Consider the following 25,526-nt stretch of genomic DNA (forward strand, 5'->3'; position numbering starts at 1 on the left):
TCATTTTACTAGCAAATTAATACTTTATTGGTGATCCAATCAATGCCCACATGCATATGAAACAATACATATAAGAATCGTTTCAAATCTCTATTTTAATGTATGGTGCTCATCTTTTTATCGTCTTTATATGCTAATTATTTTTTTGTTCAATTATTGAAGATTCAAATGAAATTTGACTTTTTATAGAAAAAAAAAATTCTTTCGGCACGACCACAAGCACCATTGACTTTGATTTTTTTTTTTTTCTTATTATCTGTCCATAGAAGCTGCAATCAAATGCCTCCCAATCATCCATCAATTTTAGCCAAATTAAAGAACCCCCTCAAAAGATTCCAGATGGGCCAGATGCTAATAAGGAGGAGAAATCTGCGCTGAGCTCGTCAAATCATGGTATTCGGCCTCGATGTATCGCCGCGACCCCACATTATGTCATTTCATCAAATTTAAGATGGAGCTACATCAATACATCAAAGGCCATGATTCACAGTTTCAGTCCAGCCCTAATTGATATTTGAGAGAAACAAAATAGACTAAGCAATCAATCCAGAGTGAACACATCAGTATAGAGTTATATATATGAATGGCCCCACACGAACTTATACCTTATGAGAAACTTTGAATAGCCCACTTTGTTTCTAGCCCCTCCGGCCCCTTCAAAAATGAGTTGGGCTCGTTTGGCACCCAATAGGTGGAAAGGTTACAAAAGAGAAAGATTTATCCAACAACGAAGGCTACCAGTCAAAAGGATATAAAAGATGCTAGCTTCACGGGCTATGTCTGATGTCTATCTGTCATGGAATGGCGGGTATGTTGTTTTGTGAAAATATAAAGGGTATTATTGGGTGTCATGTTTTTCGATCTTTTGACTCAGTTCAGAAATAATACGAATACAAATACTGTACAGTATAAATATAAAGTTTATAATACGAAATACAAAGGTTTTGCACTTTTCCCGAACTGATCGAGCTGGCCAATTGATATCTGTGTACAAGACCCATAAGAAAATGGAGCTGTTCCATTGCGTCTCATTTGAAAATATTTAATTATCAATTGATTAGTCTAATTTTTATAAAAAATCAGCGTAGGCCAGCGGGCTACAAATTTTCTTTATAAAGGAGAGAAGAACCTCTCCCTTCTTACACGCAGATTAGTAGAGAGAGAGAGGGAGAGAGAACTGAGAAGAACCTCTAACAGAGAGAGAGAGAAGGATGGCAGGTGAAAGCAATGGAAGCGCAGAAAATGTCATCAAGATCCCGAAAATAAAGTTCACGAAGCTGTTTATCAATGGAGAGTTCGTGGACTCCGTCTCAGGTTTACATCTCCTAATTGGTTTTCTTCGTCTTCTTCCTTTTTGTTTCTCAGTTACTTCTGATCCGCCGAGAGAACAAGTGCCTATACTTAGTTGAGCCTTGAACTTTCCCCTGCCGTGAATTTTTATCTTAGTATTTCTTTGGTTTCTGCATGACGTTGATCTCGAGATTAGCTCCTTTAGTCCTTTTTACCAGACACGTCTCTTCCATAATTCTTTTGGAAGTAAGAAACACTTCTGGAGGCAGATTGAGCTCATTCTTGTTCATCCAAAGGAGAAATTACACAGAGTTGAATGAACGTCTGCTCTCATTTCTTAATCTTTGGATGCTCTGAATTCACTAGATTGCGATGGATGTTTACAAGTGAAAACTCATAGAAATTGTTTTTGGTGCATCCTCGTCGTCGTCGGTGTTATCTTCTCTATCTCTATTGCCAAATCAATTATATATACACGATTGATCTGGCTTGTGCCTGTTAAATTATTGTTTGATCGTTAATGTGTGTCGGAAAACCTGAACAGGGAAAACATTTGAGACGATTGATCCACGAACGGGAGAAGTGATAGCTCGAGTTGCACAAGGAGATAAAGAAGATGTCGAACTGGCCGTCAAGGCTGCAAGAGAAGCTTTCGACCATGGAAGATGGCCTCGCATGCCTGGCTCCGTGAGTTCTCTCCTCTTGTTTAACTTTCTTCCTTAGTTTGCTCCTCATTTATAATCTTTTTCTTGTACTCTTTGCAATTCCTTTTTTGGTAAGCGTACTCTTTGCAAATGCTACATAAACCAAACATCTGAAACGTTTTCTCAGCATCTCTTCAAATCTGATTTAAGGGTCCATTTGGTTCATAGTTTGAATATATATATATATACTATTTTATTATACTATTAATAAAATAAACAATTGTTTTTAATTTTATTATACTATTCTATTTAATTATTGTATATATAAATAATTGTATACATCAAAATTCATATAAAATAAAAATTTTAATTTTTTTAAATAAATAACTTTGATCAGGTCCATGACCCGATTGGACCTAGGGCTTGGCCCATGGCATGGCACAGGCCCATGTGGGCTTGGGCTGTGGGCCGGGCCGACCTGCCAAAATATCGCAAGGGAGAGAGACTTGGCCTAAAATGGCCCACGGGCCATACATTTACACCTTTGTTGAATTCAAACAAGAACCAGAATTGGAATAAGAATCGACTGAAATGGATTTTCATTACCAAGGGAGGAAGGAGGAGGGAATGATCGTTCCCTCAAATGGAAATGGAGGAATTCCATTTCATTAGAAATGGGAATAGGATTCCAATTCCACCCAACCCTAACGGTTCGAATTCGGACACGATACCAGACCTCTATTTCCTAACCCAACGAGCCCTAAGCTTCTTAAAAAGAAAAGAAAAAAAAAAAAAACTTTGTATTCACGTATTAGCCTACTTAACAACTAAATGGGCTCTTTACCTTCATTTTCTTCTCTATAACCCAGGATTTTTTTGTTAGACATGAAAACATATATAAATCATGGCTTTCAAAGCTGGACCGGAAAAACTGGGAACGGGTCAAGCGACCGGTTCCATTTTACCCCAGAACTATTATTTTGCCAAAAACCACAGATTTGGTTAGCAAACTGCTGACTTGGGCAGTCAAACCGTTCAAATCATCCAACGGTTTGGTTGTTTTTTATTTTTTCAAATTTTTTTGTCAGAAAGGGCCATTCGTTCAGTTCGAATGGTTGGACTATTTGAGCTGGGAACTCTTGACCGGTTCGTTGTTCGGTTCAGTTTTAAAAACCTTGATATAAACATAAAATAACAATGCAGAATGAAGAGATGACGATTGGGCCCATTTGGCAAACGGATTAGAAGGTGCTTTATTAGTTGTAGAACCAATCATTTTGTTCCACAACGGCCATAAGTGCAAGTGAAAGTAGGAGTATTAATGGTATTTGAAAATTCGATTTTGAATTCGAGATTCGATATAATCGAATCGAATTTGGATCTTTCGAATATCTAATCAGTCAAATTCAGATATCTTATTCATACCGAAAAATTAATTGGATTCGAATTTGGATGTGATCTGATTCAATTCAATAAATATATGAATTCGACCGATTATTTAATTTTTATATATAATATATAAAATACTTAAATGGTTTATATAATTTATATATAATAATTAAATTATATAAATAATTTATATATTTATATAAATAAAATATTTATTTATATATTTATTAATTACCTAAAATAATTAATTGGTTGAATTCGAATCAAATCGAATATTTAAATATTTAATCGAATTCACATTCAAATATTAATTTTTAATATGTGCTGAATATCAAATCAAATTTTGATATAATTTTATTAATTAAATTTGAATTCAGATATTGCTTGAAATCCGTTTACACCAAAAAAATTGAGGAGTGGTGGCCCATATCCACTTTATGGATGGCGTGGCGCAAATTGATTGGTCCCACAAGCATTAAAACAACTTAAAAATCAGCTACTCCCAGCATAGTTTAAGGTAAGTGAACTTTCATTACGAAAAAGTTTTTGACTTTTGAATTAATACCGGGAATTCGGATTAGCTGCACGCTTTTCCAGTAATAAATTCATGAGCCCCACTGGGGCCTCATCTATTTAATACCGGGGTGGAACGCGTTAAACTAAACCTTGATGATTTCCAGCCTGTTAAATTGGCACTGAATAGAATGGAATGGAGAAAAGATCCATGTTATCTGATCTGATATAGTTGGGATTAATATTTTCAACTCGCTGTTGGGTACGATTTACTTCAAATCTGCAAATTGGTTAAAACCATTGATTTGGTCAAGGCCCATTGAGCTGGGCAATTGAACCATTGGCCTATTTGACTCAACCTTCAAGTATTGTCAAGGCTCAATTGTCCAATTGGGATGATCACTTTTTTTAGATAACTTTTCAAGATCCATGCATTCTCAAAGGAGATCGGCTTCCATCAGGGCAAACTTGTGCCCACACCATATTAACAGCCTTTTGCAATCTTGCATTGGGAATATCTCCCCATGAAATAAAGTATATAAGTATAGAGATATTCTTAATGCAAGGCAGTAAAGGCTACTCGAATGGGCTTTGCCCTGACTGAAGCCGAATTCCTCTCAAAGAGCCTTGCTTCAAAATTCAATATTTATCTTTTCCTTATTTATAAAAATTAAAAACTAAAATAAAAATATAAACTAGATCTAATATAAATCATATATATATATACATATATAACATGTAGGATATACTTATACATACATACATAACATGTGTATATACATATATCATATAAATCACGTACACATGTTTTGCATGTGACAAATTCTAGATGATGATAATTATATTAATAATATATCCAAAATTTTTTATAAATTTTATTTGTTTTTATTTTTTGTGCTTATAATTTTTTGTTTTTTATTATTAATCAGATGCAGATTGCAAAATCCAAATCTGATTATATAAACACCTTATCCAAATATGTGATAATTAGATCAAATTGTAAAGTTTCAGGTATCATTGACAAGCCATTCTCCCTGGCTAGACTCTTCTTTTTGTAGTGTTTTACCTTTTTAATGTATCTTTTTTTCTTTTGTTCATTTATCAAAAAAAATATATAAGATTTAAATTGAGGGAATTGAGTGAGGTGAAAAGTAGTAGTTCAATTTACAATTTAAACCTTACAATTAAATAGAGACTAAATTCAAAGTTGAGTATTTTAGTCAATGTATTAAAAGTTGGACAAGACCGGACAGTCAAACTATTTGGCCCGGGAACTAGTCAAGTCACTAGTTCCATTTTGACCTTGATCCGCTATTTTACAAAAAAAAATGCTGAAATGATTAGATAGCCGCTGACTTGGATGGTTTAACCATTAAAATGTTCAACCCAGTTAATGGTTCTAGAGTTGCTTTCAAACTAATCCCAAATATTTTATTTATTTTAAAATAGAAATTAGAAAATAAAAAAAAAATTGAAAAAATAAACTTTCATATGTCATAATCTTGTTCGATTATTCCCAATGGCCAAAATTAGTTAGGGTTTTAGTTTTTCCATTTTGATTTTGATTTTTTTTTATTTTATGATTCTTTTTAAGTTGCAATATCAAAAAAAAAATTGAAACTCCAATGAAGAAATCAAAAAATCAATGCAAGAGATGAGAGATTAAACATCAATCTTATATTAAAAGCTAAGGTACACTAATGAAACAAGCGATATGGGATTTGAGAGAGATGAAAGAGAGATGAAAGAGATGTAAGAAGAGAGCAAACAATGTTGTAGTGGCGATGATGATAAACATGGAGATAACTAGTGTGACAAATGGATGGGTTGGGTAGAATACCAACCAACCCATATTGACCCAATAACCCATTTGCAGCCCATGTTAGTGGGTCAAAGTGGGTAAATGACTCACCCTTTTGATCTCTAATTTAAATTAAATTTCTTTTTTATTTTTCTGTATTTTATTCTAATTGCATAAAAAAACATAAAACTATATATTTCAACTAAAAAACCATAAAAATTCCATTTTTTTATAAAAAATCCACAAATCAAAAACAAAACAAAATAATTGATAAACTATATATTTTATTCTAATTTCATGAAATACATAATTGATAAAAATTCAAAATAATATAAAAACACAAAAATTATAAAAAAAATATATATTTTATAGCCAAAATAGCAAATATTGTAGATACACAGAAAATTATTAAATTTTTTAAAAAAGTATAACCGATCTGACCTTTGACTTCTCTCAAAATCTACTCAAATTTTCCACGATAAGCAACCACTCTTATTTGAAAATTTCAGCAACCGATCAATCCTTCCTGTGCAAATTTCCTTATGTTTTGTGGATGTAATTTTGCCTCCATGGATTCTTCCCTTCTCTTCTTCTCAGTCTGAGAATTATTCACAAAACATCGGAACAACTTTCTCTCCTCTACCTATATTTCCAATGCCCAGTTCTAATATCATCACGACCTTGATGAACCCATCCTATTCTGCATAGATCTGAGTCACAACTCTCATCCACGATCTATGTTTCCAACTAACTTACCCTTCGACGATCCCATCCATTATTTTCTCCTTCAACCTGTATAGATATGAGTCACCGCTCCCTTCCACAATCTAAAATCTGAGCATCCAATGATTCTATCCTTCATTCTTTCATTCAACCTGCACAGATCTAAGTCACCACTCTCTTCCACTCCTAAAGATAACTGCTATCAGCAGTTTCTTTTTCTTCTTCTTCTTCTTCTTAGGGCAAAACAGTTTTGCAATAACAATGTGAACATGGTGACAACCACCTCCAGCAATGTTTTCTTCTCTTCTTCTTTTTCTTTTCTTTTTTTTTCACTTCTCAGATTTTACCGGTTGCCTCCCCAAAGTCTCACACTCTCCTCTCATAATAATGTATATATGTTGTGGACTTTAACCTAATCCTAATTTAATGGTAAAAAAAAAAGTTACATTATATTTTACATCTTACTGGTTTAACCCGCTCAAACTAGACAATTGAACCGCTAATCCGAAAACCAGAAGCCAAAGCAATTCCATATAAAATTATAGATGTGTTCAATTTTTTCTATATAATTTTTTTTTTGTATTTTTGTGTGTAAAAATAATTCTGATATGTTATATTTACTTCTTGTTTAATATGTTATATTTACTTCTTATTTAATGTGCGTGAATGCTTTTTTTTACAAAATTTATGTATTTTTTATTTTTATATTTTTATAGTTTATTAATTTTTATTATTTGTTTATGGCATTAAAGGTTAACACATTTAACCCAAACCCAAAAGTTGAACTATTTATTATTATTTTTTATATTTCATTTTTGGTTAGTTCTAAATTATGTATTTCATTTTTATTATCAATAAAAATAATTCATGTTTATTATACTTATTTTTTTATTAATAAAAATATCATAAATGTGTCTAATTTTTTATAAATTTCTATATTTGTTTCTATTTTACAAATTTTATTACCTAACTACGACTTCATAGGTTGATCAAATTGATTTGGATGGTTGAAATGCTTAGATAAAGAATGATTTTAAAATACATGGGTTTATATTGTTAAAAATATTAATGTAGATTTAATTAGTAGCATTTATTAGTGAAAAATAACTTAAAAACATAGGATTTAATAAAAAAATGATATTTAATACATTAAGTATAAGACTTAATGAGAGGGGATTAAATGAGTTGGAAAGTAATAATTGAAGTTACATTTTCAACCCTGAGATTGGTTAAATACGCAAATATGACTACTATAGTAGCCATTAGAGCATGCACCAAAACTATAATAAAATGACATTTATACTATTTATCAAATAAAGAAATAGAAGGTAATTTTAGTCCAAAAAAATTTTACACTGTATTCACAAATCAATATTTCAATTATCATTCTGGTTTTCTGTCTGAACTTAGTCTAACAACATTCCTTTCTGTTTGGTCCGGCCAGGATTGAGTAAGTTGCATATTATTAATCTTATGTTAATTAACTTTAAGTAGTTTCAATAATATCTTTTTTTTCTTCTTGATCCAGGAAAGAGGAAGGATAATGATGAAATTGGCAGACTTGATAGATGAAAATATAGAGGAATTGGCTGCACTTGACACCATTGATGCAGGAAAGCTGTTTAGTATGGGCAAGGCCATGGACATACCAGGAGTATCAGGCCTTCTCCGTTATTTTGCAGGGGCTGCGGATAAAATCCATGGACAGACACTAAAAATGGCAAATGAGTATCAAGCGTACACGTTGCTTGAGCCCATTGGTGTTGTAGGGCACATCACACCCTGGAACTTCCCATCCACCATCTTCTTCCTCAAAGTTGCCCCAGCCTTGACCGCTGGCTGCACCATGATAGTGAAGCCCGCTGAACAGACTCCACTTTCAGCTCTCTATTATGCACATTTGGCTAAGCTGGTATGTTTATTAAGTTTTTAGCATAGTTTTGAAAACTGGACGGCCGAACTGGTTGACCCGGAAATCATCCAGGCAATTGGTTTTGTTTCATCTTAAAGCCGTTTTTAGGCAAAAAACTGTTGACTTAGTTGTTTATCTAGGTGGTTGAACTATCGATCTATCAATTCAGATAATAGTTTTTAACCTTTTTTATTTTAACTTTTTATTTTTTAAATCAGAACGGACTATTCATTCGAACCGGATGATTGAACTGTTTGACCCAAAAACTAATAGCCAAAATGGTTCTATTTCCAGTCCAATATTTAAAACATAGGTTTTCACTTGTATTGGTAAAGTTATTTTTGGTGTCCCATTAAAGAAGGTATGTTGGTCACTAGGGATGCAACTTGGGCTTCAGATTGAGCATTTGATCTAATTTGAAGGGGCCCAGGCTTTGGTTTAATGCAGTTTAAATTCTTTTGAAGCCGGATTCACTGCCAGCAAAGCGTACTAAATGGTAACCAGCCTTGAATTGAGAGCTCGTATATGCTACCAACAATATGCTCCTAAGTTCTAAGATGTCCTAACTGGCCAATCCCATATATATTGGGAAATCTCCCCATGAATGACAAGATAAATGTTTTCAATGTACAGTTCCAGTGGCCTGTTGGGACACTGTTAGAAGCATTTTATTGATAGCAGTTTCCTTCCCTAGGGGTGCTCACAGTTGGGCTAATCGAATCGTGGACTAATTTTTGAAATTATTGAAGCTGATCGGTTAATCGTCAGTTCGGTTTTTTATTATTTACAATATTTATTATAGAAAAATATTTAAATATATAATAAAATAGTAGAAATATATATAATGTTATATTTTAAATAATAAATAATATATTATATATTATAAATATATATATATATATAATGCATATATATTAATTTATAAAGTATAAAATATAATATATAAAATATATAAATATATGTATATCGGTCGGTTCAATTAACCACCGGTTTTTTATTTTAATTAACCAAAACTGAATCAATACCTTTGGTCTTTTAAAATATTGAACCAAAACCAAACTGACCTATTTGATTAACTGAATTTTCGGTTGATTTTTTTGGTTGGTTCGATTTTTTGAATTTTTTTTTTTTTGCTCACCCGTACCTTCTGTGAATTGAGAAAATCTCTCCGATGCATTTTTTGTTGGAAGTTAGATCCTGATTTAATTCTTTAGGCTGCGTTTCATTGTGGTATAAAATCATTTTTACAACGGTGGAGTAGAGTGATGATAGTTTATTGAGAGTGTAAAATGCCGACAGGAGAGTTAAAAAAAATAGTCATTAAAAAATATCGATGTAAAAACTTTCTTGAATAACATTTTTGCTACAAATGAGGATAAAACCAAACCGAAGTACTGACCCAGAGTTTACACCAAAACAAACACAGCCTTAGAATTAAATGAAGGACCAAGGGTCAAGATGCATAAAAAAATGCCCACCAAAAGTCAAGAAATCTTTCATGGTGACAAATTGATTAGGCCCAAATTGGCCTCGTGGCGTGGGTTCTCTCATCATCTCTTATTAACGGCATATTTCGTGAGTCTCAGCTGAAAATAAACAAAACTAGGTACATCACAACTTTGTGTCACTTGTATTAATATAATTGAGCCATAAAAATCAATGTGAAGAAAGGCATTTCTCAAGTATTGAGGACATGTGGCATGAAGTAGTGATGTATTTTAACATTTATTTTAGGTCTTTTTTATAGTCTATTTTACCTCAGAATTCATAAATTAATTTCTCAAATGTATTTATACCACAGCTATAAACACCATTCCCATGAAGTGGGAATCACCAAATCAGCATTTTGGGTTGGATCAACGATGGATAGACCCTAACTCTAAATATTTAGGTTTAAGATTGACCTGCCGGTCAAATGAATCAAATCAATAGTTCAACTGCCTGAATCAGTTGATTTTTGGCCAAGTCAATAGTTTCTTTTACAAAGAATATGGGTTTAATTGTCCAATTTGAATGATTTAACTGTCCACACCGATTTGAAAACAGGTGGTTCAGCGGTGACCCGTCACCCAACCCAAATCCAAAATCTTTTTGGGTCAACTTCGGTCAGGCCGCCTTCTAATTCGGGTCACTTGGGTCAGGTTTGCGGTTGGGCCGACTTTTTGCCAGGTCTACGGTAAATCATCAAAGTGCAGAAATGCATCTTCTGTGATATGCTTAGTGTTTGTCGTTTGCTCTAACTCTCTAAGCAGATGTGGACAATGTGGAAGGCAGTAATATTAAGTGGGTCCCAGATTGGTTTAGACTGGAACAGGTGGCCAACTTAGAGGGTCCCCTACTTGGTTGATGGCTTGGATTAACCATATCATCCTTCCACGTGGCAAAAAAAATATGGCAAAGCAGATGCTGACTAGAGAAGCTTTTTCTTAATAATAGCTTCAGACTTCAGTACCGTTGCATTAAATCTGATTTTCCAATCAACTATTAATAATTAGAATAATCTTTGTTAGGGTGCGTTTATATTAGGTTGAGTATTCCCTTTATAATTTTCTGCAATTTATTTTCTAATGGTTTTTTCTTCTTCAACTCTACCAGGCAGGAATCCCAGATGGAGTACTCAATGTTGTAACCGGATTTGGGCACACAGCTGGTGCTGCCATTAGTTCTCACATGGACGTTGACAAGGCAATCCATATTTTCACCTTATAACATGTTTAGTTACCCCAGAAAAGAGAAACCCATTCAACCTTCTTTAGTAAAATCTACAGAGAAACTGACCTTTGGATTCTATTACTTGTGATGGCTTCAGATTAGTTTTACAGGATCCACAGAAGTTGGGCGGTTGATTATGCAGGCTGCAGCAACAAGCAATTTGAAGGCCGTTTCACTTGAACTGGGTGGGAAATCACCTCTCGTAATCTTTGATGATGCTGATGTTGACACTGCTGTTCATCTCGCTCTGCTCGGCATTTTGTATAACAAGGCAATTTCTTTTTCTTACTTAGTACATAGTTCAGAGCAACAAATCTAGTTCAGTATTGTAATTTGGTGATTGGGTTGAATATCAGGGAGAAATCTGTGTAGCGGGATCCCGTGTATATGTTCAGGAAGGGATTTATGATGAATTTGTGAAGAAAGTAGCTGAAAGGGCAAAAACATGGACAGTTGGCGACCCATTTGATCCTCAGATTCTGCAAGGTCCCCAGGTAAAGCCGTGGTTTTTCTTTCTTTTTCAATGAACAATGATACTTGAACTCTAGTGTCATAACAATGGTAGTAACCACAACAGAGGATGAACATTTCGGAGTGTTCTCTGTTTGGTAAACTGTAAAACATAAAGCCCCATTTGGTCTTATTACAGACCATAAAAAATAATCACTACTTTTGATGAATTAATTGTACTATCAGATTTTATGGGTTGTGATCTCTTCATTGTTGGTGCAGGTTGATAAGACCCAGTTTGATAAAATCCTTTCCTACATTGAGCATGGCAAGAAGGAGGGAGCCACCTTGTTGACTGGGGGTAAACGCCATGGAGAGAAGGGATACTATATAGAGCCCACAATTTTTACAGATGCTAAGGTACACTACATCAGTTCTTCTCACATCTGCAAATGTTTGTATCTTGTCTATCTCTCTTCATACATTTGATTCTCTAGAAAGGAAGTAAAGAATTCTAAAGCAAGTGTAATTAAAATGGGTTTCCTTCATCAATGTGAATGGCTTTGCCAGGAAGGTATGAAGATAGTGGATGAGGAAATATTTGGACCTGTGATGTCTCTCATGAAGTTCAAGTAAGCTTGATCTTTTCTCCTTTTCAATTTGATCCCATAGGCTGTCTGGTAACGATGCAAATGGAGTACAAATCCCGGTTCTGGGTAAATTTGCACTCTGGTTCACTTTATGTATTGACAAATGATAGAAGATGCATTTTTCAATGCATATTTATATTGATAATAAGATGTGAAAATACATCAATAAAAAGGAAGTAAATTTGCATTCAAGTGGCTTTTGATAAAAAAAGGCATGTTTTATTGGAATTCATGTTTACATCCATTGAAACTAAAAGTCTGTTTGGTATGAAGATAAATTTATCAGTCCAAAACTAATTCAACTTTGCAATTTATATGAAATGCTTTACACTCTGCGTATTTACATTCACACTTATTTGCATCGTCTCCTAATGCAGCCATATTTGCAAAGAAACATCTTAGACAGGTTCATACAACAGTCTAAATTTGATATTTGATGCTTTAGGCTCTTAATTCATGTTTACAACTTTTCAGCCTAAACCAAGGACACTAAAATGCAATTAATGCAATTGTAGGACTGTTGAGGAAGCAATTGAGAGAGCCAACAACACAAGATATGGCCTTGCAGCAGGAATTGTGACCAAGGACTTGAACCTGGCTAACAGGGTGTCGAGATCAATTCGAGCTGGCACCATTTGGATCAACTGCTACTTTGCCTTTGACCCTGATTGTCCTTTTGGAGGGTATAAGATGAGTGGGTTTGGAAGAGATTTGGGATTTCAAGGCCTCCATAAGTATCTCCAAGTGAAATCTGTTGTAACTCCCCTTCATAATTCTCCCTGGCTCTAAATTTATACATCTGTGAATTAAACCAAATAAAAAGAAACTAGTTGTGTTCAAAATCAGTCCCAATGTTACAATAAAATGTTGTTAATCTCTCTTTTCTTTTTCTTTTTCTTCTTTTTCACAGAGAGCCTACAGTTTTGTGGGTTTGATCCCACATCTCCATTATGGGAGTGATGCCAAACAATTAGACCTGTTCACAGACCAGGCCCATTCAAATTTTGACAAAAGCTAAACCCAAGCCTTGCCCATGAACAGGTCTACAAGCAAATTATCTCGTTCTCTGCTGAATGTTTTTAGTAAACTAAATATATCAACATACAATTCAATTCAATTGAATGTATTAAAATAATCAAAGATCAAAATATCAATATGATATGTATCCAAAATCATTGAGACTGGTGAATACACCAATAAACCCAATAAGATATATCCTTTCCATATCCAAGGTCATGGAGACTCATGGATACACCAAAATACGAGGAGTTTAGGGTTTTTGAAAGTTTGGGACGGTGGAAGGCATTCCTCTCGAGCTGTTAAAATAAAAATAACATAATAAAAAAATAAGAGTATCGAACTATTAATCTGTTAATACACACCGATACTGATAAATGATAAATTGGGTATCAATGCATATCGATATTTTGATCCTTGGGAATAGCATCAAAATTTACTGACATGTTTTACTCTTGGGTTATGTAGCCCATTATACACATCTTTGTAGCAGATCCCTCATCCCAATAATTATGGTAATAATCTTAGCAGAGATTCTTTGGTTTTACTCTCTAACCCCCTGCATTACAGGTTTTAGAACCGGGTCAGGTTCAGGTTAGGCAGTCTGTAGCCCGGATCAGTGTCAACTAGTGCACTGTTGAGAAACATAGTACTGGGTTAACTCTGTATTATTTACTAGCTAATGACCCTTCCTGAGGTTGAGAGATTATTGCACCTCTATGTTATGTGGGATTCATCTCGACATGGAAATAAGCCTCGAAAGCCTTTGAACTGGATTCTTTTGATTGTTTTGGGAAATTAAAATTAGGCCAAGGTTTTGAATTAGAGATTCAATGGCCTTATCATGTGGAGGGTCTGCAGGTATGTAGGTTTCATTTTATCCTGCAATGCATGTTTGGAGGGATGCGAGTGACCATCTCAACTGATAGATCATGAGATTACTTTCTTATGCCGTTGAGAGCGTTTTTAGACTGGATACATTAATCCATTCATGCCTATTTTTAGTTAATTTTTTGGTCAAAAAAAATGGGGAGCAATTACTATTTTACCCCACTCTCATTGTAACATGGCAGTTCCAAAAGCACTTTCATCTGTCGGCGTTCCCCAAACAACCAAAGTTTTTCCCTGGATCATAGGTAATACTGTTGAATTGAATGACTTATTGTTTTATCTTTAGGTCTGTTCCATAAGAGTGCAAATACAAATATGCACAGTTCCCAAAGAGAGCCTTAGGCTCAGTTTAGAAAAAGTACAAATATAAATATATAATACAGTATAAAATACATAAAAAATAATACAAAATATCTCAATCCCTTCAATAATACAAATATCACTTCAATAAATAATTTTGAACTATCTCAATCCCTTAAAATAGGGTTTTTTAATTGCCTTAGGTTTTATCTTGGGGTTGGGTTTTTTTATTAGGTAAATTACAAAGATCCCCCCTTCTACAATAGGGTCAGTGACAAAGACCCCCTGCACTATTTTTTGTGACAAATACCCTCTGAATTTTCGCGTTAGCATTGCATCATGCAATCCTTTCTCCTAATAAACCTGTTTTTCAGCCTCATTCAGTTTGCTCCATAGGTGACCAACTTCTTGCTGATGGCTTTTTCTTGCCCATGGTGCAGAGGCTTCAGCCGGGCATAATACTCAGCGAAAAAAGAAATTATAAGTACTCCTGTTTGGTTTAGGATGAGAGGGATCCATCAATGCCAGCCTGGACCTTTTCTAGTGCCGATGAGGAAGTATAGTTGAAGTATTAGTACCCTAGGACATCACAGTTGAGGTATTAGAACTCAACGACATCTGTAACTCAGGAGGAACATGATACAGGACACCTTTCAGTTTACTGGGATCAAAACTCACAGTCGCTAAATATCCGTTGTCAATTTTTCCATCAATTATCCTAGTAACCCAACAACCAGCACTCAATTTTGAAGCTTTTGCTAACCGATCCATGGTGGTTTGTTTCTCACAAGTAGATGGTGTGGCTCCTATGCAACTAACAGGGCTTTTGGCGACAAAATTAGATGCCTGGATTGAAGGGCTGTTTTTATGAAAGAAATACAACTGTTCATAATGGTGAAGCAATGATACTTGCACCATTTCTCCGATCCCCGTGAGGAATCATCCTGAATAGAGTAGTAATGGGAATAATTTTTTTTCTGTTGGGACAGGGATGGGGAAATTTTCATCTCCATTAGTAAGTATGGGACAGGGTGGGAAGAGCGCTCCCCGCCCCGCGAGCGTCCCAATTCCTGCCCCGTGGGATCCCCACTAATATATATGTATACATGTATGCATACATTATATATATATAGTACACATACATCTATATATTAATAATTTTAAAATATGGTTGAATATGTTACAATCTCTTCTAATGGAATTGTAAATTTTAATTATTTTGTTTTTATTTTTTAAACAAAATAAAAAAAAAAAAACAAAAACAAAATGTTAGCATTATGAAAAAACACGAGGAATAAGGATCCCCACGAGGATGGAGATCCCGTGAGAACGGGGATGAAAATAACCTTGTCCCTCTTAACGGGGACGGGAATTGGGAGAGACTCCCCGTCCCCACCCGCCCCACCCCGTTGCCATTCCTATGTACAATACAAAGGATGCGTTAGTAATCGTGCTGGGGAAATTGAAAACGGTAATGACATCTCTCCATTCCATTTACAATCTCTTATAACCTCCTCAAGACCACCCTGTGATGTAACCTCCACAAAACGTCCATGTAGATCTAGAGACTTCCCACCCATGGTAGGTACCACAAACTTAGTTCCCAACGACCTGTGAAGATCCACAAGTGTTTCCACGAACATCTCTGCATTCTGAACAACTTCTTCATATTCTGCAACTGGCGAAGGATAGAGCTTGGAAGGGTTTGATTCTTCATGTGTTGTTGGATGGTGTTTGTGGAGCCACTACTGTTTTTGTAGTGGTAACCATTGAAATCAATACCAGCGAGTTCCTCGACATTGTTGTCGTCCGGTGGGTGATCACAGTACAAGTTGGCGTAATTGCAGATTCTAGGGCCTAACAACACTAATGATGGATGGTAGAAGCAGGAGTTGGGCGATCTTCTCTACCCTGCTCGCTGGTTTCTTGTATGATGCGGAGAAGGGAGTGAACAAACAAACACCACCATTTGCTGGTAATGGAGGTCGGTCGGAGGTGGCAGTGGTGATGTTTGTTCCGATTGTTACAATTTCCGTCACGGTGGGAGTTGAGGAAGAGGTGGCGGCAGCAGTGTTTGTGTTATTTGATGCGGTGAATGAACGATTACAATTTAAGTTTTTTTGGTCAACGATGTTTTAAGAGAGAACGATAATGAAAAGAAAATAGAAAAAGTTTAATAGGGTATTTTGGTAATTTAACACATTATCTGACTTAACAGCCAGGGGTATTTGTTGCAACCTAAAAGTTTATGAGGAGTTTGTTGCAAAAGATAATGGAGGGTCTTTAGGTATTTGTAATTTATCCTTTTTTATTTGTCTTGGAAATGTAATGGCATGACCTATCAATGATTGGGACAGATTGAACTAATATTCAAGATCCATTGATAGAAGATAAGAATACAGGGGTCAATATTGGACTAGGTTTTGATTGGAACCAATCTAAATTAAAAACAATTTGAACAGATTGAATATTAAATTAGACGGGTCCCAAAAGGTTTAAAGTATTAGATTGGATCTGGTTCATCTATAATGTACTCATATTGGACTGGATTGGATTGGACCAAATCCGGTCCAGTTGACACCCCCACTCCCTTATTTATAGTATTTTACATATTTGTTAGCTGACAACTGATACACATCATAACATACATATTGATACTTTGAATTTGGCAGGACAGTTTTGGGTGATATAAGTTTGATCTAAATTTGGTCTGTTTATAACTTTGAATTTGGCAGGTCAGTTTTGGGTGATATAAGTTTGATCTAAATTTGGTCTGTTTATAACTTTATATTTGGTTTTGAATCACATGTTATCTGTTAGATTTATATCATATTTGAATCAAATTCGGATTGCATTTGGATATGAAAAAATAGTATTATTAAGTTAAATTAAATTTAAAACCAATACAATTTTTGTTTAAAAGACTTTGTTTGTTTCTTTTTTCTTGAATTTAAAATAACGAGATTGTCCATTGAAACTTTTCTCCATTTTTTTTTTAATTAAAATTTTGTAAAATTCAGTTCACCATGCCCCTCTCTTTCCTTGATATTTTGAGCTACGTAGTCCAAAAAAATATATCAATATATATATATATATATATATATATATATATATATATATATATATGAAACTTGAACCAACTACTCAGCTGAGACAGAACACTCAAATTGAGCTGGGGTCACATAATTTAAATGGAATTCAATCAGATTATATCAAATTGAGCTGGGGTAAATCCATATATTCAATTTAAGTATAAATGATTTGAATTCAGATTTGGATAAACAGATACAATTTGCAGCCCTAAGTGAGAAGTCACACACAATCAGAAACATGCCCAAATAGATACAAATAAGCTACAAAAAATTGAGCCCGGATATCCTACCCATAAACTCTTCCCACATCTCTACCCACAAGATATTACAAGCATATATTGGGAATATCCCCCTTGTTATATATTCATGAGATACATCGATTAGTATTTTAAAAGTTACTCTTGATGTAAATTAATGAAAACTTGGATTATCGATGTAAATGTTTACATTGCTTTTATCAAAATTAATGTTTGCATATATTATCAATATGTAAAACTTGGTGTGAATGAAGTTTTACATATCCATTTTTAGTATTCAATTACACTCCATCCAAAGGGATACAAAACGGGACTGGAGTATAATATAACACCAGTCCGATATTTTTACATCACAAACAAAGGCAACCGTAGGTATGAATGTGAAAATTTTTGTAGATAAGAGATCTGGAGTGTAAATCACTTTGGATTTATTACCCACCAACTGTTCTCACATCCATACCCATAGAAAATCACGGTGGTGTATCAAGAACATCTCCATATGAATGACAAATTAAGGAGATATTTCCAGTAGGTAACTGTAACGTTCCGTGGGCAGAAATGTGGGAACAGCTTGTGAGTAGCAGATCCAATCCTATCTCACTTAGAATGGTAGGCTTGCAGCACTCTTGGAGTTGGAGTTGGAAAGATGGTCAGATCATAAACCAAACTGGATTTTTGGCGATAGGTCAGAACCCAACATCAATGGGAGATGGTCATTTTGAGCAGAGGAAAGTAAATCCAGGGATGAGTTGGAGGCCGAAATTGAGCGCCCACTTGGCGAAGCCCACCGCTCTGCTGGGAGATGGTTGATAACAAACTTCTTTTTCGAGATGGCAGGAGAGACTGAGCCGTCCTCGTTTCTTGTTAGGTAATAAGCGTCTGTACTTCTTTACGTTGCAAGTGAACACTTCGTTGTCTGGCTTGTCAACCACCTCCTTCCTGCTGATACGCACCTCTCCGATATGTTTGTCTGGAAGAATAAACCGTTTGTGCCGCAGCTTGATGATGAGTTTGCTGCTTCTGAGCCTAGACTGTCTGACTTCGAACCCCATGGTGCAACCCCATTTGGGCTCTAGACCCTTCTCAGTGTGTGTTACCTTCTTCTTCTCTGGTTCATCATCCATGTACACCAAGGCGTAGACTTTGATTCCTTTTTTCTTCTTGAAAATTTCTGCAGAAACCAGAGTGATTTTTATTGTTCTATAAGCCGTTTTCTTCATTTCATTCCCAGGATTCTTTATCTGTGTGTGTGAAAGAGAGAGAGAGAGAATGAAAATATGCAATAATCAAAAATAAACGAAGCCTAATATATAGAGAAAGAGAAAGAGACAAGCATTATACGTATTCACCAAGTGAAGTGCTCGGAAGGAGGATTGTATCCTTCGTGGAACGAGTGAGAGATAAACTCCAAAAGAAGAATCTTGACTGAGTCCGCTTTGGCTATTTGCTTTGGTTCCTTCAATCAAGGACGCAAGCTTCTCTCCCATCGCGTTAATTCATTGGTATACATCACTGAAAATTTGAAAAATAAAATTAAAAGAAAAAAAGATCTGAACAATCTGTTCATCGTTATTATTCTAGCTCAAGAAGTTGCTCCACCTAGCTTTTTCATACTTTTACTTAAGGGCTGTTTGATAAGTTTTTGCAGGTAGATCTTTCGACAGACTAATAGAGGAAAATACGTATTGAACTTTTGGGATTTTGTCTTTAAAGTTCAAAACTGTGTTTTGTTCGCATTAGGATCTACGAGGCTGTTAAAACAGCTGGAAAGGCTATTTGAAGGTTCCAGATTTTTGGGTTTTATAGGCTTCATTTGGTGTGTCTTTCCACGTGGTGTTTTGGCTGTTTACCATTTGTCAAGCGATTTATTCTTATGCCTAAAAATGCACAAAAAGAGCACCTGCCAAACATACTCCGGACTGTTCAGATCTTCATGTAAAAGCTCAAAGCATCTTTTAACTATCACAGCTACTAAAAGATGTTCCCAAAAAAACACACCAAACAAGCCCATAATCTTTGAAGTTTCTATACAAACCGAAAGGTGTATCATGTACCAAAAAGCCCCCCAAACACCACAAATCAGTGAGTAGCTTAGCTTATTATGGATGGAGATTTTAAATATAATGTATGAAAAGGGTTAGAGTACGACACTAGTTGATAGCTTCCTGTTTAACGTATTTGGAAACGACGATCCACAGTGATGTGGACAAAAGAAGGTGTCGTCCTTTGTTTCACTCAAGATTTGATCTTCCCGCATTCCAGGAAGGACGCAAGTTGTTCTCGTACATACTTTCTTTTTACACTTTTTCTTCGACGAATGATACATGCCATACATACATAGCTTCCCATGTATTCCAGAAATCGATACCGTGGGTTAATAAAGTTTGGGTGACACTCCCACATATTCTGATACCTGGATTTAACGAAAAAAAAAAACTTGGGAACGAATTTGGCTTTATTCCTCACAGATCGTTCCTCGCATCAAAACTCACAATGTGAGTCAGCTCAGCTGGGAATATCGCCGGTATTTTGTATTGTTATTCATGGATTGATGTTTTTAATATATGATGGGATGGGACTGTAAGATTGATTTTGAGTTGCGCTATATAAGAAGCAAATGAGTTTGGTTTCGGTCAGTACAATTATCAATAACTTTTACAGTCTTGTATTGGGAATATCTCGTAATTTATTTCATGGGGAGATATTCCCAATATAAGGTTTAAAGAGGCTGTTCAAATTGTGTGAGTATGGACTTGCGCAAACTGAAAAACTGGTCTCAGAGCAAATCCCTATTTGTTAGAAACGTTCCTGGGCATGGCACATCAATTCATTGGGTCCTTGTTTGTCTTTGTTGTCAAAAGAAAATTGAATGCAACTAATTTTTTATCTATTTCACACCAGTGCCTCGTAACACATAATAATATATATGTCATCCTTGGGGATGTTCCCAATGCCTGCTGACATGTACATGTGGGGCACTGATGTGATGTCTTTTTTACCCGTACCCATAATAATATGTCATCCCCAATGAGTTTGGATCATCTATCGATACACAGTGCTAACAACCTCTCAACTAGCCCCTGTAGTCGTATACATGAGCAACATCTCCCCATGGATGATAAGGTATATGTTTTTGATGTAATGCTTCAGTAGCCTGTTGGGACAGGATTGGTAGCCGAAACCTTCTCCAATAGCCAAAATGTTTTCTGCCGTAGTTGTATGTAGTCTTTCATAGGAAATGTTTCCAATGTACAAAATAGTACCTTGCAGACTACAAGAGTCCGGCTTCTATGAGGACAAAGTATGTGCACCGTTCGTGTAGAATGAGGATGCGACGTGCATTCTTTGCCGCGTGCACATGCTTCAAACGTGTGAGGTAGAGTAAATGTCGTTAGCTTTATTCGTTCCATTCTCTTCTCTCGCAAGATTCCTGTCACTCTCACTCTCTCACCACACCAAACTGAACCCTGTTTACGCTCACTCTCTCCCTCTTCAACCAGCGGCGGCTATTAACACCGGCAACCAGCGACCAACAACAAGTACCGTTCAGTATTCATGAACACGGATTCCCGAAAAACCACCAACTTCTTTCCCCTCAATTGGGGGGTTCTTCTTCTCCACCTAGTTCACTCCACCACCTTTCCACCAAGAACAGCAAGACCCAATTCTCACAACCATTTCTCAGGCCATTAAGAATACCCCAACAAAGCCCTCGATTCCTCTCTTTAGAGGCTTGTCCCTTCTCTCACAGTTAGCCACGTTGTTGATCTGATCATCCAGAACCCTTTCTCCCTCAACCCATCTTCCCGTCTCTCCTTCAGATGGATTTCTTCTCAACAGGGTTTTCGCCGTACCATTCAATCCTATTGTTCCATGGCTCATTACTTATGTGGCCACCGGATACTCTAAGATGCCCAATCACTGGAAAAGGACTTGGCATCATCCGTTTTCACATCAATTCTTGAAACCAGAGGTTCCCATGAACCTAATTTCATATTTAATGATTTGATGAATGCGTGTACGGATTTTGGATTATATCAGGCGCAATTCAATGTTTTAGGTTGGTTAGGAAGCATAGATTTCCGATTCCATTTCATTCCTGCGGACACGTTCTTGATCGCTTAATGAAGTCCAATTCACCTACAACATCTTAGGCGTTCTATATGGAAATTTTGGATTGTGGATTTCTGCCCAACATTTACACTTTAATATTTTGATGCATACATTGTGTATGGAGGGTAAAATTAAGAAAGCTAGGTTAATTTTTTATGAAATTAGTAAGAGGGGATTGAGCCCGACTGTTCTTATTTTTATTACTTTGATGAATGGGAACTACAAGATGGGGAATTGGAGGAGGGATTTAGGCTTTAAGAGGGTAATGTCATAAACAAGAATCTTTCCTGATGTTGTAACTTTTTTTGTTAATGGTTTATCCAAAGAAAGTAGTTTGGAAGAAGCAAACAACTTATTTGGCAAACAGTAATCGTTGTTGGTCGCCGCCAGTTGGAGAGGGAGAGAGTAAGCGTGAACGATAATCGCTATTAGTCGTCGGTACATGCTGTTTGGTGTGGCAAGAGAGTGAGAGTGAGAGGAGTCTGACAAGAGAGGAGAATGGAACGAATGAAGCTAACGATGTTTACTCTACCTCGCATGTTTGAAGCATGAGCGTGCAGTAGAGAACACGTGGCACATCCTAATGTTGCACGAACGGTGCGTGTATATACTATGCCTGGATAGAAGCTGGCACCATAGGATGGCGTGGGTAGCATATCCAAATGCCCCCAACAAACACCAAAGTTGTACATTGGAAACATCTCTTGGGACCTGATCCAAACTCCCCTACACATGCTACAAAGGCTATTGGGACCTCATCCAAACTCCCTTACACATGCCGCGAGTTTTAAACTTCAAAGACAACTAATATGTACATATCATAGGATAGAATCGATAGATACAATACATACTCAGTATCCAGAAGGATTGGGGAGTGATCTGAATTTATTGTTGGGAGGGTGGTAGGTTTAGTATCAGGGAGGGAAAAGGGTTAGCCATTCCATATTTGCAAGACCTCTATTTAATCTCTCTCTCACTCCTTTTTTCCCCTCCTACTTGTTTATCCAAGTGTAGTAAGGACCAGAGAAGACAAGGTCTGAAAGGGAAAATTTGTCAATTAAATTTTGTTGGTGTTGAGAGGGTCTTGATCTATTACTAGGTCCCTCAAAGGAAAAAAAACAGTTCCACTTTCTACCAATGCGGGTAGATCACAAAGAGTGTGAAAAGTTGGTTAGTGAACATTGGAATAAACAAATCCTTGGATCCAGAGCCCATTCAATAGCAATAAGGCTAAAACTCCAGAAAAAACATCTCAAAAATTGGAACAAAAACACTTATGGTGATATCCAAAAAAACCTGACACAACTGGAGCAAGAGATTTTGTTAACTCAATCAAACCAAAGAGATGGTAGCAGGCTCAGTGAACTGGAAAGCCAATACAATAAATGGCTTCAAGCTGAGAAACAACTTTGGAGACTGAAATCTAGAGAATTATGGCTTAAGGAAGGAGACAAAAACACCAAATTTTTTCACTAGAGAGAAAAATTCAGAAGGAGATGGGGAGCAATAGAAAGCTTGAAAGATAACCAAGACAAATGGGTCTCTAATCCGGAAGCCATTGTAGACCTTTTCAAAACACACTTCCTTCAAACTTCAGGTCAAGAAGAGAACTTCAATCCAAACCTCTTAAGCTCGCTCCAATTCAATCAAATACCAGCAAAGGAAAGCCAAAAGCTTATGTTACCTCCCCTAAAAGAGGAAGTCAAGCTAGCCTTGTTCCAAATGAATCCTCATAAAGCCCCTGGGCCTGATGGTTTCACTACCTTTTTTCTTCCAACACTTCTGGGCATTGGTGGGTGATGATATTATAGGGATGATACAAAGCTTCTTTCACTCAAAAAGAATTTTAAAAAAAAATTAAACCATAGCAATCTGGTTTTCATACCAAAGAAGAGAGATGCTGAGAAAACCGAAAATTTCAGACTAATCAGCCTAAGTAATGTCCTATACAAAATCCTAGCCAAGGTCCTAGCCAACAGAATGAAGCCACTTCTCCAAAACCTAATCCAAGAAAACCAGGCTGCTTTCATTCAAGGGAGGAGTATCACAGATAATGTCATCCTAGCTAAGGAAACCACCCACAAACTCAAAACCCAGAAAGAGAAAAGGAAATGGGCAGCCATGAATATCGACATGGCACAGGCTTTTGACAGAATGGGCTAGAATTTTATAGTGGAGGCAATGAAGAGAATGGGCTTTCCACCAGATTGGTGTGATTTGATGTATCAGTGTATATCTACAACATCCTTCTCAATCAAACTCAATGGGACGACAATGGGTCTATTTCACACCAAAAGAGGTCTAAGGAAAGGAGATCCTCTCTCACCTTACCTCTTTATCATAGGAATGCAGGCTCTTTTATCCCTCCTTAACAGAGAAGAAAACCTCTCAAAGATCTAAGGTATAAACTTTCAAAAAATTCACAACCCATCACCCATCTGTTGTTTGCAGATGACTGTTTCTTGTTCTGCAAAACAGACCCTGAGTCGTTCCACCATATAAAATCTACCCTCCATCTCTTCGAACAAATCTCAGGACAACATGTTAATATTGCAAAATCCGGTGTGATGTTTAGCAAAAACATGCACAGAACCCACCAAAAGTTGTTGAGCCGTATAGTCAAAATGAAATTTATAAATTACAACCCAAAATATCTGGGAACCTGGTTGGTAGATGGAGAAAATGGTGTAAATCACAACAAACATTAGTTGTTAGACAGCATCACCCAAAGGGTAGAGCACTGGCAAGCAAAAACCCTATCCCAAGCAGGTCGTACAACTCTAATAAAAGCAATTACCCAAATCATATCGGTGTACACCATGCAAACAAATCTCCTCTCTTCAGTCTTATGTAGAACCATGGATAGAATGCAAAAAACCTTTTGGTGGGCTGGCAATTGTACCATAGCAAGAAACTATAATTTGAAATGAGTAACAATCTGCTCTCCAAAATCCTTGGGAGGTTTGGGAATAAGAAAGTTCTCTTTTATGAACAAAGCACTAATGCTAAAGATAGTTTGGAAACTCCTAAACTCAAGGAGCAGCTTTTGGTCCCAACAACTAGAAGCAAAATATTTCAAGGGAAAATGTTTCTTCGAGTTAAAGGCAGAAGCCTTAGACTCCCTTTGGTATAAATGTATTATCAAATTCAAAAAAAATGAACTAAAAAATCACTTTTTCTGGAAGCTTGGAGATGACAGATCTATCTTAGCATTTATGGACCCGTGGGTGCCTCAACTTAAGAGCAACATCCCAGCCAAAAGAACTGAGAGTTCCAAACTCCACATGAAAGTGTGTAAACTAATCACGGATCATCAGACCTGGAATGTTGGCATCCTCAACAACCTGTTTGAAAAAAGAAGTGTTGAAGCAATACTAACTATTCCTTTGATGAACATGCAACAGCCTGATAGACTTCTTTGGAAGAATACAAGCAATGGAGAACTCACAGTAAACTCAGCTTATCACTCACTCCTAGAAACTCCACTCCAAACACAAATAAGCCCTCTACGCTGGCCTAGAATCTGGAAAAGCCCGTGCTCCCACAGATGCAAAATCTTCATGTGGAAGGTTCTCCATAGAGTTGTTCAAACTAAGACAAAAATATGGATTTGCAGGAGAAAAGAAGAAACTGGGTGCACTTTCTGTAAAGAATCTCCAGAAACCCAAGAGCACATTTTCCTGTAGTGCTCTCTCTAGGGCGGTCTAGATTTAGGCTCAGGTTGGTTTGGTTCCAGAAATCTTTTTGAATTCTGGCCAAGAGGACCGAATTC

The 25,526-nt window shown here is 36.2% G+C and overlaps 1 protein-coding gene, 1 long non-coding RNA gene and 1 pseudogene across 3 annotated transcripts; 1 reads left to right on the forward strand and 2 right to left on the reverse strand.

Annotated features, from left to right (window-relative positions):
• Positions 1–1,141: 1,141 nt before the first annotated feature.
• Positions 1,142–12,963, forward strand: LOC104595226 (aldehyde dehydrogenase family 2 member C4-like). 2 transcript variants are annotated; one of them, XM_088897417.1, is made up of 10 exons: positions 1,142–1,314; positions 1,835–1,977; positions 3,701–3,840; positions 7,889–8,272; positions 10,868–10,957; positions 11,082–11,255; positions 11,341–11,478; positions 11,717–11,854; positions 12,005–12,066; positions 12,600–12,963. In XM_088897417.1, exons 4-10 carry the CDS (start codon positions 7,904–7,906, stop codon positions 12,871–12,873), a joined length of 1,245 nt encoding a protein of 414 aa, XP_088753543.1. In that variant the 5' UTR covers positions 1,142–1,314; positions 1,835–1,977; positions 3,701–3,840; positions 7,889–7,903; the 3' UTR covers positions 12,874–12,963. The 2 variants fall into 2 exon arrangements, with proteins under 2 accessions (XP_088753543.1, XP_010254148.1); XM_010255846.2 differs by lacking the exon at positions 3,701–3,840 and having other exon boundaries at positions 1,143–1,314.
• Positions 12,964–14,407: 1,444 nt separating this feature from the next.
• On the reverse strand, positions 14,408–15,259 carry LOC148801991 (high mobility group B protein 10-like; annotated as a pseudogene).
• A 2,577-nt stretch (positions 15,260–17,836) lies between these two features.
• Positions 17,837–19,223, reverse strand: LOC148801992 (uncharacterized). Its single transcript, XR_016082858.1, has 2 exons — positions 18,983–19,223; positions 17,837–18,882 (listed from the first exon to the last, which is right to left on the reverse strand). It is a non-coding gene; the product is annotated as an uncharacterized LOC148801992 (long non-coding RNA).
• Between the last annotated feature and the right edge of the window lie 6,303 nt (positions 19,224–25,526).

Source organism: Nelumbo nucifera, chromosome 2 (assembly GCF_055504915.1).
Source record: "Nelumbo nucifera cultivar China Antique chromosome 2, China Antique-T2T, whole genome shotgun sequence".
Taxonomy (NCBI): Eukaryota; Viridiplantae; Streptophyta; class Magnoliopsida; order Proteales; family Nelumbonaceae; genus Nelumbo; species Nelumbo nucifera.

Excerpts from the sequence above, each read along its gene's own strand:
- LOC104595226 (XM_010255846.2), top strand. The coding sequence starts at position 1,212 with ATGGCAGGTGAAAGCAATGGAAGCGCAGAAAATGTCATCAAGATCCCG. Across the intron at positions 1,978-7,888 it reads GGCCTCGCATGCCTGGCTCC|GAAAGAGGAAGGATAATGAT; the intron begins GTGAGTTCTCTC and ends TTCTTGATCCAG. Across the intron at positions 11,479-11,716 it reads AGATTCTGCAAGGTCCCCAG|GTTGATAAGACCCAGTTTGA; the intron begins GTAAAGCCGTGG and ends TTGTTGGTGCAG.